Source organism: Perca flavescens, chromosome 24 (assembly GCF_004354835.1).
Source record: "Perca flavescens isolate YP-PL-M2 chromosome 24, PFLA_1.0, whole genome shotgun sequence".
NCBI classification, from domain to species: Eukaryota; Metazoa; Chordata; class Actinopteri; order Perciformes; family Percidae; genus Perca; species Perca flavescens.
This window is the reverse complement of record NC_041354.1, coordinates 18,786,966-18,807,204: the sequence shown is the minus strand read 5'-3', so window position 1 is coordinate 18,807,204 and position 20,239 is coordinate 18,786,966. Positions and strand designations below refer to the sequence as shown.

The window sequence follows — 20,239 nt, the reverse complement described above, 5'->3', positions numbered from 1 at the left end:
TCACGCCAAACACTTTACATGACTGTTTGGCTGGTTTGGATCGACTAAACTCCTTGTAGTTTTCTGGTTCTGGGGAACAAACGGAAGATGTGAGCTTTAATTGTTCACCATGTCCTGGTGTGACTTTGCAATTAAAAAGTTGGGCTTCCCAACCATTGAGCTGTTTGTAAAGGTAAGAGATGCTGCACATTATATTCACAAAGCCGTGTTTTTCAGTTGGTTGTTTTCACAGTGTTCATGCATGGCAGGTACAGTTTGGTTAGGGAATGGGTTGATATTACCTGCATTGCCATTATGGAAATGCTTACAATTACGAAAAGCAGCCTCTCTAATCTAAGTTTTTAATTTTATCTTTTGTAAACTCTCTTGTGTGTGTATAGGCAGGAAGTGACGGCGAGAGCATCGGTAACTGTCCCTTCTCTCAGAGACTCTTTATGATCCTCTGGCTCAAAGGAGTTATCTTCAACGTCACCACTGTCGACCTCAAACGGTAATACAGACACGCACGCATTCACGCACGCGCAAACACACACACACACACACACACACACACACACACACACACACACACACACACACACACACACACACACACACTTGTTTACACTGACAGACTCAGATTATTATTCTAAGTGTCTGACATTATGGAAAGGATTCCTACAGAGATAGACCTTTTAGTTAAAGAGTAAGATCCTTTTAGCTTAACATGAAACAGCCCCGAAATCACCATCACCAAACTCCATCAGACTCCATGTAAATAATCAAGACTTTTAGCGTGTATAGAGCCAGCATATCTCCACCAGACTCCATGTAAATAATCAAGACTTTTAGCGTGTATAGAGCCAACATATCTCCACCAGACTCCATGTAAATAATCAAGACTTTTAGCGTGTATAGAGCCAGCATATCTCCACCAGACTCCATGTAAATAATCAGGACTTTTAGCGTGTATAGAGCCAGCATATCTCCACCAGACTCCATGTAAATAATCAGGACTTTTAGCGTGTATAGAGCCAGCATATCTCCACATGTAAATGGGTGAATTAAGGACTTATTTCAACCAAACCAGAGTGGTGATTGTTGGAACAGTGGAAAGATGAACCAAGACGGCTTTTGGTAGTTTCATTTAGTTTCTGTCCACTTGTGTTTTACGATGATAAAAGTCCTGATTATTTACATGGAGTCTGGTGGGTTTGGTGATGGTGATTTCGGGGCTGTTTTATGTCATGCTAAAGAGTCTAGTGGGGATATTTTGTGTTGTCAGGAAGCCGGCAGACCTGCAGGATCTCGCTCCAGGAACCAACCCTCCGTTTGTGACGTTTAACGGCGAAGTTAAAGTCGACGTCAACAAGATTGAGGAGTTCCTGGAGGAAAAGCTGACCCCGCCACGGTACACAGACACATTTCAACATTTGTATTACTCAAAATGTTTTCAGACTTTTTTTCTCAAAACATTCTGACGAAGAAGCTGCGCAGTGAACTTCTCTATCATGTCTTTCCTTCAGCTACCCAAGACTGGCTGCTAAACACGCTGAAGCTAACACAGCGGGCATTGACGTGTTCGCCAAGTTCAGCGCTTACATCAAAAACTCCAGGAAAGACACCAATGAGGGTAAGATAGAGAGAGCAGAGAGAGAGAGAGAGAGAGAGAGAGAGAGAGAGAAAGAATCACATGACATAGGCCACTCCTAATAGAGAAAATGTTCAAAACCAACTTTTTAGAAATCCTCCTACAGTTTTTGTCCGATCTGCCTGAAACTTGGGACATGGCTTCCTCAGATGGTCTAATGTAATTATAACAATATGCCATCAAAAATGATTTTGCTCAGTTAAAGATGCACTAATGACAAACAAACATTTTTGTAGCTAGCGACCAAACACAAACTTTAGCATATCTCGGCCAAAGAAAATGCCATCCACGCAAAACTTGGGATTCCTGTTTGCCATGTCGCTCTACAGTTCTGTGCCAAACTTGGCGAGGATCGGCCATTAGGGGGCGCTATAAACAAGGTAAACTCAATGAATGTAAATGGGAAATTTCAATTGCAATTTAGTACAGACCTCAAAGCTCACGCATTGGGATATTTCCTGATGTTTTCCTCGCCGCCTTGGGATTCAACTTTTGCGTCGGTGGCAACTTGGACCCTGTCATAACTGTTTGCAGTTGTAGTTTCTGTCTGTATGTGTGAGTGCAGCCTTAGGGAAAGCCTAGCTGAAGTTTATTTCTGTCTGTATGTGTGAGTGCAGCCTTAGGGAAAGCCTAGCTGAAGTTTATTTCTGTCTGTATGTGTGAGTGCAGCCTTAGAGAAAGCCTTGCTGAAGTTTATTTCTGTCTGTATGTGTGAGTGCAGCCTTAGTGAAAGACTTGCTGAAGTTTATTTCTGTCTGTATGTGTGAGTGCAGCCTTAGTGAAAGCCTTGCTGAAGTTTATTTCTGTCTGTATGTGTGAGTGCAGCCTTAGAGAAAGCCTTGCTGAAGTTTATTTCTGTCTGTATGTGTGAGTGCAGCCTTAGAGAAAGCCTAGCTGAAGTTTATTTCTGTCTGTATGTGTGAGTGCAGCCTTAGAGAAGAAAGCCTTGCTTACGTTTATTTCTGTCTGTATGTGTGAGTGCAGCCTTAGAGAAAGCCTAGCTGAAGTTTATTTCTGTCTGTATGTGTGAGTGCAGCCTTAGAGAAAGCCTTGCTTACGTTTATTTCTGTCTGTATGTGTGAGTGCAGCCTTAGAGAAAGCCTAGCTGAAGTTTATTTCTGTCTGTATGTGTGAGTGCAGCCTTAGAGAAAGCCTTGCTGAAGTTTATTTCTGTCTGTATGTGTGAGTGCAGCCTTAGTGAAAGCCTTGCTGAAGTTTATTTCTGTCTGTATGTGTGAGTGCAGCCTTAGAGAAAGCCTTGCTGAAGTTTATTTCTGTCTGTATGTGTGAGTGCAGCCTTAGAGAAAGCCTTGCTGAAGTTTATTTCTGTCTGTATGTGTGAGTGCAGCCTTAGAGAAAGCATTGCTGAAGTCTCTCCGGCGTCTTGATGACTTCCTGCGGACGCCGCTGTCTGAGGAGATTGATGCCGATGCCGCAGGAGATGTTCCTGACTCGTCCAGGAGTTTTCTGGATGGCTCCGAGTTAACGTTGGCTGACTGTAATCTGCTGCCAAAATTGCACATCCTTAAGGTTTGTTCAGCTGGACGTCTCCGAGACTTGAATCTTGAGATTATTTTGGATTACTTGGATGCTCCCAACACTTGTTAACTCACTTGTGTGCGTTTGCAGGTCGTAGCCAAGAAGTACCGCGGCTTTGAGATCCCGGCGGAGATGACGGGGCTGTGGCGGTATTTAAACTCCGCCTATCAGAGGGAGGAGTTCACCAGCACCTGCCCCGCCGAGAGGGAGATCCAGGTCGCCTATTTGGATGTTGCAAAAAAAATCATATGAGACATGACGGAGACAAAGCAGACAGGAGAAAGTGTGCAGAGATAAATCATGCGTTAGTTTGGGTGGTACAATAAGTAGACAGATAGAAGATGTAAGGAAATCCTGATAAATTTACATGAACATGCAGGAGAACAACCCGTAGATTCCACCAGGCGTGTCTGTGCTTCATTGACATTTGGTTTCATACTTTCTGTAATAAAACATCTAAAACAAATCAAAAATCCCATGAGATGGTGAACCCCGGTACAAAATCTTATCTTATCGACTAATTTGTGTCAGTTTAGGCCATGGCGTTTTCCAAATAAACTCCCTGTGCACACTTCCGATCGTATGTCACATCACATTAATATTTTAACATCTAAAACACCGACGCAAATCTTTGATCGGTGTCGTATTACGCACGCCGGATGAAGGAACAAAATCTTGGTGAAGCCTGGTGGAATTTCGGAGTGAGAACTCCGGGTTATAGACTATAGGCCGATCCATACAATAACATCTATTTACTCCTTCTATTCAGTGTTTTTAACTGTATGAGTGTGTGTGTGTGTGTGTGTGTGTGTGTGTGTGCTCTCACAGGTTGGGTTGCACAGTCATCTACTGAAACTTTATGCTTATCATTTTACAAATAATGAAACCAGTAATTATTCTCACTTTTCAGACGATGGCAGGGCCAAGACTCAATAAGTAGTACAAAGAAAGAGCTTTACTCTTCAGTGTTACTGCATTAAAAAACATGTTTAGCTTAATAGTATGATGTCTAACCTTTAGGGATTAGTTAACAACTTGTCTTTTAATTTGAATCAAAACCTTTACAATATTAATGTAATGTAATTGCAAGAAAGCAAATACGAATATCATTTAAAATGACTCAAACTATTCCTACATTTTGATTTCTTGTGAATGCATATGGCCTTGATTTATTTGTAATATGTTTGGATTTTATCGCCATCAGAAGCTGAAAACAGTGCATTCTGGGAGCCAGCGGGGATGACGGACCTGTAAGGGTTTGGGGACAACACCCGTGTTTCCAACCCGTTTTCATTTCCAATACTGAGATACAAAATGTTTAAATGGAGGTCAAAACTACAAAACTATATGACCCATGTGTAATAAACTGGAATTATCCTTTAAATGTAGGCATTAAAATGAGAGACACACTGCAGGTGGCCACTGGCAGACTCGATCCTACTCTTTAACTAAAAGGTCTATCTCTGTAGGGATCCTTTCCATAATGTTGTCAGACACTTAGAATAATAATCTGAGTCTGTCAGTGGCAAAAACTGAACTTTTAGTGGACGCTAACTGATGCTAAACATTTGTTACATTACAGCTTGTTTCTTGTTTAATACTGGACCAGTCTCAGAGATTGTTGTTCCATCAGACACTCAGACACAGAAACATGGAGACATAGGGTCCAGGTTGAAAAATCAAAGTTACCCTTTAATGTTGGCATTAATAAGTGAGAGAAACACTGCATATGACCAGAGATTTATTTGGCTTAACGTAATGTCTACTGACAAATTCAGTAATTGGAGAATCTTACTTGAAGAAATCCATTCCCTTCTGCTGCTCCAGAAGGTCTAGTCAACCGTCCCATTGAAAGTGTAATCACACTTAAAATACCATATTGACCCGAATGTAAGACGACCCTGATTATAAGACAACCCTCTCTCCTTTTCTAGGCTCATTTTTGGAAAAAGACGTTTTGAAGACTAAATCTTGTTTTTATAAAGAAATTAATTTTATAGGAAAATAATGATCTTAAGGTTGTTCAAGATCTTTTTATTAAAAATATTGTCTAACCCAGACAGAATATAGGTATTTGCGTACCGAGCCAAACGCTTGACAGCGCAACACTAACTCAGAGCTTCATATTACGTTTACTGCGTCAGGCTCGGGTTTGGACATAAAAAACAGAATCAGGCTTGGTTTCAACTCTCTCGTCGGACAAAAAAAAGGCGGCCCTCGCTGCTGGCTGGCTCAACAGTTGGCGCCATCTGCTGTTGTGAATGTATATGGGCATTTAAGAGTCTAGATGAATGTAAGACAACCCCATTTTTTAGCCATATTTCTAGAGAAAAGGGTTCTGTATTCAGGCCAATAACTTGCTGAATATCTATGTCTTAATGTTAATGACCAATCAAATCAAGATGTTTAAATACAAGGCCAATCTAAAAGCATTTTTCTACTTTGTATCAACAGTTAATTGTACTGAATGTTTATCTGTCTGTATGCTGATGACATTAGACTATTTACTCATATTGTGATTATTTCTGCGTTTGTATCTTATGAGACTGACTGAGTGTCTGCTGGTTCAACTAGTGATGACACTCAAAGATGCCATTATAATACTGTCAAACTCCCCGACACATATCCAAACTAAAGTATCCTTGCTCCTGTTGTCAGCATCAACAGTGCAACCAGTTCCATTCATGCAATGCATTCTCATATCGCATTAGGATATCGTACGAAAACTTATGCCCAATAATTTGTATAATATGGTACGAAATAACAGCGCCTGCTGGCTGGTCTTTACAGTTAGGTTTAACAGAGAAAAAGTGAGCTCAGAAAAAGTGAGCGTCATGCAGTGATGACAGTTAAATTTAGACACCAAAACAACTAGTTATGGCTAGTTAAAAAAGATAGCGGTTTGGGTTGAAACAGCAGTCCCCTTAAGCAGTGCTTTAGTTTTTGTTTAAAGCTAAATGTACGAATGCTTTATGAGAACAGCCTGATTCATGTCATACAATAATCTCATTCATCAGTTAAAAATGTGTCTCCTGTCATGGCTATTTACTATTTTTTTAAATTAAAGATGATTTGAGTGTTAGATAACAAAATATTTGTTTCATTTTCAGCCATTTGGGGTATTATTATCAAAGCAGAATTCAGGGAAAAAACAATCTTGACAGGATACAAATGTTTTTCAAATTGTTTTTTTACAGATTTTTTCCAGCTCCCTTGAATGCAGCTGTAAGTGATTAATATCCCGTGTGTGATTGTTGGACAGTGGTGTTTGATGTTCAGTGTTTGGCAGAGGTGTGTAAGTTCTGGCCTTATATCCTCTCTGGGGATTCATCTTTATTAAACTGATTTATCTTTGTCTCCGTTGTCTTTGATATTTTTGTTGTCTCTGTGTTTTTGTAGTAGATTGTTAGCAATTGTCAATATAAACTAATTCAATAATTACAATAGAAATATTGGCACACTGCATTATACAGACAGATTTGAAAATGAATTCTGCCTCTTTAATCAGTACTCATTGTTTAGTTACTTATCATTGTATTAGTCTTAAATAAAAAAAAAATAGTTAAAGATCAGCATTGCAAAATCCCTCAAAGCAAAACAGTAACTCTGAATTAAAGGTCTGTAGGGTACAAAACCTGTCACCTATCACAGCGTTTCGCATATTGTCACGCCACTGCCTGCTGTGACTTCCACACGGTAACAGTCTGGTGTGTGTGTGAATGGGTTTTGGTTTATTTCTTCATTTTGTGATGCCTGCCGTGTGCTTGGTGTGTTTCGGTTTTGGGTCTGTCTGTCTGTGTTTTGGTTTCCTCCTGCATGCTCCACAGAGTGTGGACATACCCCCCTGCTGACTCTTCCCCACACCTGGTACCAATCCCAATCAGCGCACCTGCTAATCATCCTGCTCCATCATCTGCCTTCAAATACCAGTCTGACTTTCCTCTTACTGCCAGATTGTCGCTGACCACTAAGTATTCTCATTCTCCAGCCTTCGATTATTGTACCTAGTCTAGTTTCTCGTCTCTGTACTTACCTGTCTGCCCTGTTTCCTGACATGACTAACTATAAGATCTCTGTCCTCAGAAGTAACCCACCTTCAGAATCATCTGCTTCCAATTATGGAAAGCCAAAAGGGTCATAATACGTTACAATTCTCACAGCGTTTTGAATGCTGTCGTTGGCGCCACCTGGCATTTAATAAATGCCACCACATGTCTAATAAACACCACCAGATGTTTAATAAACGCCACTGAGCGTGTGATGTCACCAGAGGCCTGTACTACAAAGCAAGATTTGGCGTTAACGAGCCAACTTAAGGTTCAACCCAGGATTTTCTGTACCACGACAGTGGATTAGTTGTTACCGGTTCAATCGCCATGGTAACTCATGCTGAACGTCTAACCTGGTCGGGAGCAGGTTAAGTTGGAGATCAGAGATCAACCGGTGTAAAAGCACCGCCTACTAACCAATCAATACTCGATTGATAACGGCGTCACCGTTCTTAAAGAAGATCAGGTGGAGCTCGGTGCGCAGAGAGAGAGAAAGGGAGATGGGGAGAAAGGGGTGCGCAGATAAAAGTTAAAACATTTAGCTAGAGACCGACAACCCCGTTAGCATTCCCTGATGGGTATATTTATGAAATACATAGATTGTAATGGGAGGGAATTACATATCGGCTCAGCTTCTTGAACCGTGTGTTGCCAATGCGCACATCAGTTTGAATTATGTTTTCATATGTTTTATTTGCTCTCACGATCAATGGCTTCCCACTGGGTTGCAACTGAAATAATAGGCTAAAGCAACAACAGTTTATGGAAAGTGCACAAGTGTAATTATGGTCAGATTTTTTGCCAGCTTTCCTCCTGTTTTAGGAAGCAGTGACTGTATTGCATTTTGCCTGCAAAACCGTGTCTGTGTTCTTCATATTTATGTAGAATTATATTTTCCTCTTCTTATGTAAAATATGCGGCTCTGGTAGATGTTTGCGATTGGTCGTGGTGCGCAAACCCCGCCTCTTTTATGTGAATGCGCGCGCCGCTGGATTGGGAAACCCTGAGTTGACTGAACTAGTTGCTAACCACCGTCGTGACACGGGTTATGCGGGACCGCGGTTGTTAGAGTTAGTGAAGCCGAATAACTGAAAGAAATCCAGGGCTGGTTGATCTTGATTCGTAGTACAGGCGTCAGGCGTTTAATAAATGCCACCAGATGTCTAATAAATGCCACTGAGCGTGTGACGTCACCAGGCGTTTAATAAACACCTGGTGGCGTTTTTGGTTTTGATAATCAACTCCGCCCTGCAGTTTTCACAGCCAATAGATTTGAACTCTAATCACCCAATCAGTAAAGAAGGAGGTCAGGCCACACAAATCAAGCACCAATCTCCTTTGCTGTTTGAGTAGCCTAAAGAAAATGTACAATTTTGTAGTATTTGTTAGTGTTGTATGGCCAGACATCAGTAGGCACCGGCTGCTCATACTTTATTTAATTAATCAATCCCAATCATCATCCCAAAAATGTAATAAAAAGTGGTGAGGAGCTATTTTCATTATTACCTGCTTAAATTTAATAAGGCTTTAGTTTGTGCTTATTTTGTAATCTTTCAATAAAATTTCAATTGAAATAAAATAGATTAAAATGATTGTGTACCTTTTTCAACAATGCCACAGCAACGTCTAACAGTTAAACTAAACTAGAATGAATTCATTGGAATAGAAAAAATCTGATAATCTCATGCTTTACCATAGTTTATTAGAGGGAATAATTTATATATTGTCCTCTGCTGCCACCCTCAGGAATCTTAGAGCAACAGTAGGCAAACTGCTTTAGCTCAGTCAACGAGAACAAATAAATGCTTTTAAAAATGATATAACTATACTCCACATATTTTAATACATGCATAAGTATATATTATTTATATGTATAAATAATAAATAAATAGTAAACACCCAAGTGCATACTGGGGATTTTCTCTCGGCTACTCAAACAAACAGCAAAGGAGATCAGTGCCTCAGGAATATTAGAGCAACAGTAGGCAAAAGGTTTAGCCCAGTCAACAAGAACAAATGAATGCTGTATACATGCTAGAACTATACTCTACAGTGGTTCCCAATCTTTTTTCCTTGGCGCCCCCCCTACTCATGTCCCCCCCTGAAGCCGAAGTTGAGGTAACTCTCGAGATAGAGCCTTACTTCCTTTTTTGATACAGAGCAGTTATCAGCACTTTTACGTTTCGCGATCATGTTTCATTCATAAAATAGTGATGCTGTGGCAGCAGGAAAAACGAGGATGATAGCAGCTAGCAGCTAACAGCTGACCTGATGACAGCTAGGGTTAAGAGTTCTGGAGGTTTGGCTTACTACGTAGCCTGCCTACAATTTTAAGCGAGAACAAAAATATATAGTTTTTATACAGACTTTTGTATATATTCTAGTGTATTATCATAATTTGTTTAACATGTGCACATTTGTTTTTTTTTCCTCAACCCAGATAAAGACTTGCGCACCCCCTGTGATCTTTGCCGCCCCCTTGAGGGGTCCCCGGACCCCAGGTTGGGAACCACTGCTCTAGTTCACATATTTGATATATAGAAATAATAATAAATAAAAACTAAAATAACACCCAATATGAATGCTATTTTCTTTAGGCTACTCAAACAAACAGCAAAGGAGATTGGTGCTTGATTAGTGTGGCCTGACCTCCTTCTTTACTGATTGGGTGATTAGAGTTCAAATCTATTGGCTGTGAAAACCGCAGGGCGGAGTTGATTATCAAAACGTCACCAGGTGTCTAATAAGCATCTGGTGGCGTATTAAACGTTTGGTGACGTCACACGCTCAGTGGCGTTTATTAGACATCTGGTGGTGTTTATTAAATGTCACGTGGCGCCAACAACGGCGTTCAAAACGCTGTGAGAATTGTGACGTATTATGACCCTTTTGGCTTTCCACAGCCAATAGCCATGCCACGCTACACACCACACATTGGATTATTGAGTCTGCAACCGCACTGAGGAACAGAGCCCAGACCCCAATCCTTCTTCGGACCCAGCACCCCAACGGCCGGTTCACACTCACCGTTTCATTAAAATAAGATTCTTTACTACCAACCTGAGTTCTGTCCCCAAACCTGACACATACATATCAAAGTTGACCGCCACATATTGTAAATGTGGAGTTGAATGATCATTCTGTTTTACAAGAATAATTTGTGTTCAATATGATAAAGAGTAGGTAAAAATGTCGGAAAACTAAACCGGCAGCCCTACTCTATTGGCAGTGGGAAAGCGTCCAAAGTCATTTTTCTAACTTTTCTAATTATTACCTTCAGACAGTAGGCCTAAACAGTTGGCTCAGGTACCGTGGAAACAGCCAGAGGACGGGTTAGCCCAGCTTAACAGGAACGGTTTGTGTACAATATGAAAAGAGTAGGTACAAACATCAGAGGCACGTTCCAGAAAGCAGATTTAGTGAAAACTCTGAGTTGGTTAACCCTGAGATGAGGGAAACGCTGAGTTTTCTGTTTCAGAAAGAGAGGTAACTTAACCTCAGAGTCAGTTACTATGGTAACTGAGCCTGTGAACCTAACCTGGTCGGGAGCAGGTTTTCTTCAAGAAACCTCAAGTTTCTCCCTCTGAGGAAGGAGACTGAGAGAAACTGAGAAAAAAACCTTGAGTTTCTCTCAGAAACTCATGTCCTCATTCATTCATTCAGTCTGTATCAGGCGCATTTTAATGCGGTTTGTTATCTGCATGAATAAAAAAACGTATTGGTTTATGTTATGCAGACTAGAAAACGTTTTTGTGTTGTCAATGTCATGTCCTTTTGTCGACAATCCCGTTGATGAAAAAGCTGTATTAATTCACAGAGAGTTTATATCGGTATTGAGTCCCAACTATAGATGTATTTTCATTTCCACTTAACCGATTTGAGAGGTATTTTTTATCACAGTCCATTAGATATGTAGATACCTTATCCGTCCTCATATCACTAACATCAGCCATCGTGGACAGGTCCTTCATATATGTAGATACCTTATCTGTCCTCATATCACTAACATCAGCCATCGTGGACAGGTCCATCAGATATGTAGATACCTTATCTGTCCTCATATCACTAACATCAGCCATCGTGGACAGGTCCATTAGATATGTAGATACCTTATCCATCCTCATATCACTAACATCAACCATCGTGGACAGGTCCATCAGATATGTAGATACCTTATCTGTCCTCATATCACTAACATCAACCATCGTGGACAGGTCCATCAGATATGTAGATACCTTATCCGTCCTCATATCACTAACATCAACCATCGTGGACAGGTCCATCAGATATGTAGATACCTTATCTGTCCTCATATCACTAACATCAACCATCGTGGACAGGTCCATCAGATATGTAGATACCTTATCCGTCCTCATATCACTAACATCAGCCATCATGGACAGGTCCATTAGATATGTAAATACCTTATCTGTCCTCATATCACTAACATCAACCATCGTGGACAGGTCCATCAGATATGTAGATACCTTATCCGTCCTCATATCACTAACATCAACCATCGTGGACAGGTCCATTAGATATGTAGATACCTTATCATTCTCATATCACTAACATCAACCATCGTGGACAGGTCCATTAGATATGTAGATACCTTATCCGTCCTCATATCACTAACATCAACCATCGTGGACAGGTCCATTAGATATGTAGATACCTTATCATTCTCATATCACTAACATCAACCATTGTGGACAAGCTTTAACATCCCAGCAGATTCTTTGTGTCTAATTACGTTTTTTGCAAACGGCAGTTTTCTTTATAACAGTGTAGTGGATCATACTGTAATAGTAAAGCCACTGTAGAGCCGTCACAAAAGTGTGACTCACTCTGAAACGTTTTTTTAAAAGTTTTTTGTAGTGTTCCCTGGACACAAACCAGTGAGAGCCATTAAAATAAATAAATGATTATACATTATAGTTCTGTTATTGATCATGGTGCTGCAGCCTCAGAATTGGATTAGTATAGTATAGCCCGCAGGATTGCACCTAAATGAAATTATAGGTGTAATACAATTCCAGTTTTCACTAGTAATATTATAAGTTAACTGTGATTAAAAATGAAATTAATACACTGTTAATGCATACGCATTGACTCGAGCAGCAATTTTCTCCCACACCAATTCTCTCTCTTTTGCAGCAGCAACCGCTGTCTTACTTTTTTAATGAAATGCATGTTCAAACTGTAGACAGTTAATATTAATTTGTAAGTTTGTGCGCATGAGTATTTCCGCCAACCCGTTTGTTTGTGGTTGTTACCATGGTGAATCGTAGAATTATGGCTCCATTCATGCTGCCTTTTTATAGTGGTTGTGCACGCGCGTAACCCTGATTGAACCAACTCAAATCAGCTGTTCTGGAACCAAAAACTCAGTTTCCCATCTCAGGGTAAATCAACTCAGAGATCAGGGTTAGACTCAGAGTTTGTTAAACCTCATTCCTGGAACGAACCCCAGAAAAAGGTGACAAAAACATCAGAAATGACAAATATGTTGAAAAAATAAATAAAAAAGCAATAAAAACGTCAGAAAAAATGACAAAAACTATTCAATTCACAAGAAGTGTCTAAGCATTCACTTTCAGTGTCTAAGTAATCAGCAAAACCTGTGAAGGAGCTGGGACGTTCGTTAGCGGTATCAGAAACATGCTGGATGGTTCTTAGCTGTGATTCGCTGCGTACTACTTCCTGGTTAGAAGTATCTTTAATTGTGGCACACCGAAGCCTCCAACATCTGAAGCTTTTTGCTAAATACTTTCACACACCCTGTTTGGTTAAAAAGCATCCAAAACGTTGAAAAAAGCGTGGAAACAGTGTCAAAAAAGGGAAAAAGAATCTTCAAAAAAGAGCGTCTGAAAAAGCATTGAAAAAAAAAAAATCAAAAGGATAAAGAAAAATGCCAAAGCTGTAAAAAAAAAAAAAAAAACAATGAATGTGTCAAAAGGAAAGTGTCGAAAAAGCATTAAAAAAAATGTATGAAAGCTTCAATAAAAAGCATTAAAAAAAGTGTGTCAAAAAAGGGTTAAATATTTTTTGGGATATTGTTGAAGTCTTAATAATATACTGTAAGAGGCGGTAGGCTACGTTTAAAAACCCTGCAGCATGTGCAGACACACATGCTGGTCACCGCAGCGACCGTGACTCTGTGGAAAGCGTCTGAATGTAACGACCCAAAGACAGCCGTTACTGTGGAAACAGCCAGAGGACGGAGGGATGTCTTGTGTTCAGAGAGAGAGAGAGACAGACAGACAGACAGACAGACAGACTCCTAATTTCCACCGGTTGCGGACCGGCTCCGCTGCTCCACCGTCCGTCAACACTCACCAGGTCCGGATTTGATGCGGCAAGGCTGCGGCACTGACTAACAGCTGAAGTCATGAGGACCCACAAGATCTCGCAAATTCACGTAGAATAGAACCACAAAATCACCACCAGTTAGTTTCCATCCAGAGGAGTAGAGGGGAAACAGCTCTGTGCTGTGTTTTCAAGCTGTAGTGCAGGGAGATATGATCCGCCGTGAGCACGCTGGATTTTATTTTGAAAATTAACCGGATATTTTATTTTGTTTTTGTGCTCGACTTCCTGAAAGAAAGATATAGATTTTCAGCGGAGGGAATTACGTATAGGCTATTTGTTGGCTTCTTGAGCCGTGTGTTGCCAATGAGACACATCTGTTTGAATTATGTTTTTACATTTTTTATTTGCTCTCACGGTTGCTTCCACTGCCAGGGTTGTAGCGACTGTATTGTGTTTTGCCTGTAAAACCGTGTCTGTTTTCTTCATATTTATGGAGAATTATTGTTTGCTCTTTTTATGTAAAATATGCGGCTCTGGTAGATGTTTGTGATTGGTCGTGCTGATCAAACCCTGCCTCTTTTATGTGAATGTGCGCGCCGCTGGATTGGGAAACCCTGGGTTGTCTGTGTGTGTATCTGTCTGTCTGTCTGTCTGTCTGTCTGTAAACTAAGCCTGAGTTGATTGAACTAGTTGTTAACCCCCGTCGGGACACAGCTGATACAGGACCGCGGTTGTTAGGTTAGGTGAAGCCGGGAAACTGAAAGAAATCCAGGACATGTTGATCTGGATTCATAGTTCAGGCCTCTGGGCATGTTGATCTGGATTCATAGTAGGGGTGGTACGGTTCACAAAACTCACAGTTCGGTTCGTGTCACAGTTTTAGGGTCATGGTTTTCGGTTCTGTACGGTTCTTGTTATTTTTTCTTTTAATCTTTAACACTCCAGAATATACTTGATATGATATATAGCTAAAATTAGCATATTGAATGCATGTTGCACAATACATGCACACAGTGGCAGTTCTATATATTGTTTTATTTCATCATAGGTAACGTGAAATCCAAAATGTTCCCACACACTGGCGCATCCTCCAGCTCTGGGCAGCCTCTCTCCCACCTGACATTTCTGCAGGTGACGTGACGTGACCTGCAGCGGCACCCCACTCCACTTGAGGAGCACTCGGCTCGGTGTCTCTCAAAATCTGACAAAAATCTTTTAAACTGACCTTTGTCAATCTGAAATGAAGACAGATTCAGCAACTGCACAGCCTATTTCTCGCTTAAAATGTTTTCAGAAACACGTTTCGGTGAACTATTTTTGTAAAATACGAGATCCTATTCTGAACGAGCCGCCATTAAAGTCTGTTTTGAAATTCGGGAGCAGCAAGACCCATGTGACGCGATCATCCAATCAGCTGCCAAAGGGTTGCGTTCATCAAATTCATCCTGCTCGTCATTTCCAGTAAGTATTTTAACATAGGTGTCGAAAGTGGGCACTATGGCAGGAAGTGGTTAGTGACCATTAACAGCGGACTGATGAACCGTGTGGCGCACACACGCTCCGAACCGAGACTAGCGAACCGAGACTAGCGAACCGAGACTAGCGGTTCGGATGTTTTTTCATGAACCGTACCACCCCTAATACATAGTACAGGCCTCTGGTTCCTGTGCAAAAAATGCAACAACAAAGAAGCAACAAAAACAGTTTTAAAAAAATCTAAATCAGCGACAAAAACGTAAAGAATGGTGGAAAAACGTCATACCTGTCATGGTTGTGATTGGGTGTTGCTGTTTGCTTGTTTCTGTTATTTTATCTCTGTTTTGTTTCCCTAGATGCATCCTCGGGAATGTTCACATTTTAATTCCTGTTTTATTTTGTAGCAATTGTCTTTGCATAGCTTAGTTTCCTGTTGAGTCTGATTGGTCCCTGATGTGTGTCACCTGTCTCTCGTTCTCTCTGGTTTCATCCCTCCGTCTGCTTAATGAACAACTAAACAGAGTGTGATTGTATAAAAATAAAATCAATCTTTATTGTCACAAAAATACTGGAAATAAACTTTATTTTAAGGTTGGTGCACACAAACATAAAGTGTGTCTGTCTTAGGAGGAAGGAAAGGAAAGGAAAGGAAAGGAAAGGAAAGGAAAGGAAGGGTTAACAGTTTGTTCATGCGCCCGGCCACAAACGCATATCGTCTTCTCTGATTGGTCAGTCTTGTTAATGATGAGCCAATGAAAAGGTCCGAGGCTGGCGCCACCGTGTGGTTTCCTGCTGTCATGGCAAGAGGCTCCTAGCAACCAGAGGTCCGACAGGAGCCGGAGGAGAGGGAGCTTGAGGGATGGAGAGATGGAGAGATGGAGGGATGGAGGGATGAAGCAGTACGAGCTTCCAAGGGTCTGCACTAAAGCTGACATTTAGGGTTTAAACCCCAAAGGTCCTGTTGATCTGGCTTTCGGTTTACATTAAAACACCAAAGTCGGCCCAATAACTAGGTTCCCAAGAAATATGAGTCCAACCGGCCACAATTAAGGCTTCAAAACGCCATATCTGAAAGGAAAGGCCCTTACGCCTTAAGGCTGTTTGACTTGGAAAAACATTGAAATTAATAGAAGTTTGTCTATTTTGATTACATCAACACCAACATTGGTATGCAGCCTTGCCAAACTGAGATACGTTTTTGTCGCTTTTTCAGAAGTTTTTCTCGCTTTTTTCGGCGTTTCTGGTGCTATTTTTCACTGTTTTTTGACAACTTTTCAAAATAAATTTCAGATGTTTTATGTACCGGATGGATGGATGGATGGATGGATGGATGGATGGATGGATGGATGGATGGATGAGGAGGAAGACAAGTTGGCAGAGTTTGGAGGAAGACACCGGCTTAGAGACGATCAGTTCTGGGAGCAGTACTTCCAGAAACACACTGTTGGAGACAAAGAAGAAGAATTTCATTTGATTCAGACTGTTGCTTGACAACTAAAAACAAAGGCTCGGGGCCAATGATCAATGTTTTTAGGGCTGAGGTAGACGCCATGTTGGTGCTTTCTGTGGATATCTACCCAACCCAACCCATGCCAACGCATTCTGCTGTATTTACTCGTAAAGATACAGAAAAATATGTAGGAACACAAATCTTTTGAATATGTAATTGTGGGCAAGGTTTCACCTCTCTTGTTGGTCTTCTTGGTCTGCGGGGGGAGGGACTTCCTGAAGTTTCGTCCCGTCAGACTCGGGATGAAGATGTCAGCGCTCACTCTGGACACCGTGCTGTCAGCGGCCGCTGGCGCCGGCGTGGCCGGCTTCACCGCTCTGTCAGCGGCAGGAAGCTTGAAGAAAGACCGGAGAGAAACACAGAATCAGGAACTGCATACGGAACGTGTCAAACTCAGTCAAACTGAATGCTGGTTTTTGTCACTTTTATTGATGGCCAAACCCGGCCCATCGCAGGTTTAGATCCGACCCGTATATTAATTTAGATTCAAATTAAATTCTGACCTGCCTTGTCGTGCACCAAAACCAAAAAGACAGGAGACTGTAATTACGTGACAGTCGTCTTGTTGACTTTGAGACTCGGAGGCTGTGAAACAGGTTGGGAGTCTGCTGCTTTTAGAAATGTAATCTTTGTTTTGCTTGATTTGCTAAATTCTATGAAAATGTCAGAAAAACAGCAAACAAAAAATGCTACAAATGTCAAAAAAGCGACATGCAGTATTACAGTCAAAGATATTTGACAGTTTCTCTTAAATAAAAGCATGTTGATAACCATACGTCTGGCCCTTGGCACACGTTCTTCTAAACCCACAAAACAGGAGGGAAAAATGCAACACAAACGTTGAACAAGGCGACAAAAATGTACAATTAGACAACTTACCACTTTGTTTTTTCTTCCTGAATTTTTGCCATTTGCTGAAATAAAAGAATAAATAAAAACCAGGTTTCAGTGAAAGTGCACGACTCAGTTCCAGGATAATGTGGAGGTAAAGCCACAAACGTTAAACATTTTATTCATGTTCCCAGCCACGAGCACACATTGTCTTGTCTGATTGGTCAGTCTTGTAAACAATGAGGCAACGGTCTCCTAGCAACCAGAGGTCCGACAGGAGCCAGGGGAGAGGAAGATGGAGGGATAGAGGGATGTACAAAAACGTCAGGAAAAAAGCCAGCGTTGAAAAAAGCAACAGAAGATGTTCTTGTTGCTTTCCCAACGTTTGGTGGCTTGTTTCAGCGTTCCTGATGCAACAACCAGAAGGTTACCTCGGGGCATGATGGTGATCCGGGCGCTCAGCGTGCTGTTCATCGTCCTGTGCAGATCCTGCAGAGCAGAGATCATCTTCAGCATCTGGGAGCGATTATCTGGCCTGGGTGCAGCCAGAGTCCTGCTCTGTGTTTTTTCTGTGATTCTGGTTGTCGGTTCCTCTGCAGCTACTTTGAGTTTCAGCTGTTTCAGGAGGTTCTCCGGGAGCGCCGGTGCTCGAGTGAGACTCGGAGCAGCTTTCACAACGCCTGGGGAACAGAAAACACAAAAATGGGGCTGAATGGTTGGACTTTTACGGTTCTTTTACGCTGTAGTTGGGCAGCTTCTGGCTCTAACACGGTCTCGTTCTCTTCCAGATTTGTTGTTGAGATGAACACCCACCCCATCAGACAGATGTTTTTTTGGGATTCCGGTGCTTCGCTGATTGCTAGAAGCTTTTACATAAGAGCACACACACACACACACACACACACACACACACACACACACACACACACACAGGTTTTGTAAGGAATGAAAGGAATGTCCACCCTATCACCAGACAGAACATTGATAATAAATATTCAATTCAATACCAGTGATTTCAAATGATTTGCTCTGTACGATCTTTACATGGCAACGAAAGTATGGTTAAGGTTTGGCAAGGAACACCCTAAAGGTTAAATTAAAGGGGACTTCTTGCTTTGGCATGTTTTAATTGTCCACTGTGAACCAAATTCTAGGCTTAACAAGTTAATAACCATCCGGTGAACCAACATGAGCCTTCCAAACTCTGCAAAAAAAAAAAAACTTCAAAACTTTGTCAAAAACAAATGGTCACACTAGTCCTACTCTGACCATAAATGTTGGTTTACCTGGCGATACCTGATGATGTTTCCTAGGAAACGATCATCTTGTCGGCCCGGCTCAGTGTCCTAGAAGTCTGTTTCTATTGGACGATCTGTAATTTACATCCAGTGCCATCGTAGAAACAATTCTCTGCTAAAAATAGTCTCTAGGTCTGTCAGAGCTGAGGGGTGTTCAAAGGCTAGAGCATCCCGTCAGTTTTCAAAATAAATTCCCTGTGCAGCCTCCTGATTGTAATGTCACATCCCTAAACTACTAAACAAATCTCTGATCTGTGTCGTTCATAACTGGCTATGGTAGGAGCAAAAATATTACCAAAAAAACTGTCTGTTACCGAGCACTCAAACACGTGATTAAAGTCACGCAGATCTGTGTTCACTTACAGCAAATTGTCTTTTAAAGTTTTGAACTCTTTCAGGATTTTTTTTTTTCTGGGCAGATTTCTGATTATGCCTAAAATTCTGGACATTATTTAGGAAAACATGATAGCTTGAAACTTCTTATTTTTTGGCACGTTTGTTTGCTTTCTTTTGACATTTAGTGATGCTTTAGTCAATGTTTTTCCGCTTTCAAATCGTTTCATGGACATCCTTTTTCAAAGTTTTTGTTTCTTCCTTCCATCCGTCTCTGTATGTGTTCTCCATCTGTCTTTACACCATAGCTCCCGTGCACAGAGGAATCCTCCCATTTAACACCTTGAAAAGCTTGCTTACCTCTCTCTGTGGGCGCGGCCTTCACTCCCATCCCGAGAACAATCAGCATCATCACCAATACCTTCATCACAGACACGAGAGCTGCACGGTTAACCATGGCGGCTGTTACCTAGCACTTAGCTTTAAGTTATTAATGTCACACAGATCTATGTTCACGGACAGGGAATTCCCGTTTGAACGTTTTGAACTCTGTCAGGGTTTTGATCAGAGAAGGTTTCTCAAACTGTGTCGTTTCTTCTCGTGCTCAACTTTTTCCTCGGAACCGTCTGACTTCCTGTTGCTGTCGGAGACAATCGCCGGGATCATTTAAAACTGTGTCTGTTGATCTCAAATCAATCCGCTGAAGTTCTTACAGTCACTGGTCCTCTGAAGCTCCATTGATTCTGACCTTTCAGAGCGTTTCCTTTTGCTGTCGGAGACGTAGACATTCGCCGAGATGATTTTAAAGTCTGTCCGTTGAGCTCCAATCAATCAGCTTGTTCTAGATATTTGAGTAGTTTCAGCTACTTTCTAAGCTTCTTCTGTCTTTCAACCAGTCGATGGCGTTCGTCTTCTCAATAACTTCACAGTTAAATATCTTTCTTTATATCTGTATCCTATCACAGTTAGTCTATTTGTTTCTTTTCCATGGGATGCGCCTCTTGAAGAAGGCTTGTCAACAGTTTGTCGGATGCGTTCCTTTTCCAAACGCACGGACCGATCTTGTCTCTTTATAAACCAGAGTTTGTCCTGGGACGACTGACCGATCGCTCAGCGTCAACCAATGACACTCTAGCCCCGCCTCTCCTTCGTTTGTTTCCTTCTTTAGGGATCGGTGACATTTGGTTTTAGTTTGTCGGCGAGCTTTGTGTCTTTGGAGTCTAAAGAAGCTATCTTTTTTGTGAATGTGATGTGTGTGTTT

At 41.3% G+C, this 20,239-nt stretch overlaps 1 protein-coding gene across 1 annotated transcript; it reads left to right on the top strand.

Annotated features, from left to right (window-relative positions):
• Positions 1–3,748, top strand: LOC114551063 (chloride intracellular channel protein 5). The gene is made up of 6 exons (XM_028572134.1): positions 1–172; positions 381–490; positions 1,265–1,390; positions 1,506–1,612; positions 2,979–3,160; positions 3,260–3,748. The coding sequence occupies exons 1-6, from the start codon at positions 110–112 to the stop codon at positions 3,419–3,421; spliced, it is 750 nt and encodes a 249-aa protein (XP_028427935.1). The 5' UTR covers positions 1–109; the 3' UTR covers positions 3,422–3,748.
• The last annotated feature ends 16,491 nt before the right edge of the window (positions 3,749–20,239 follow it).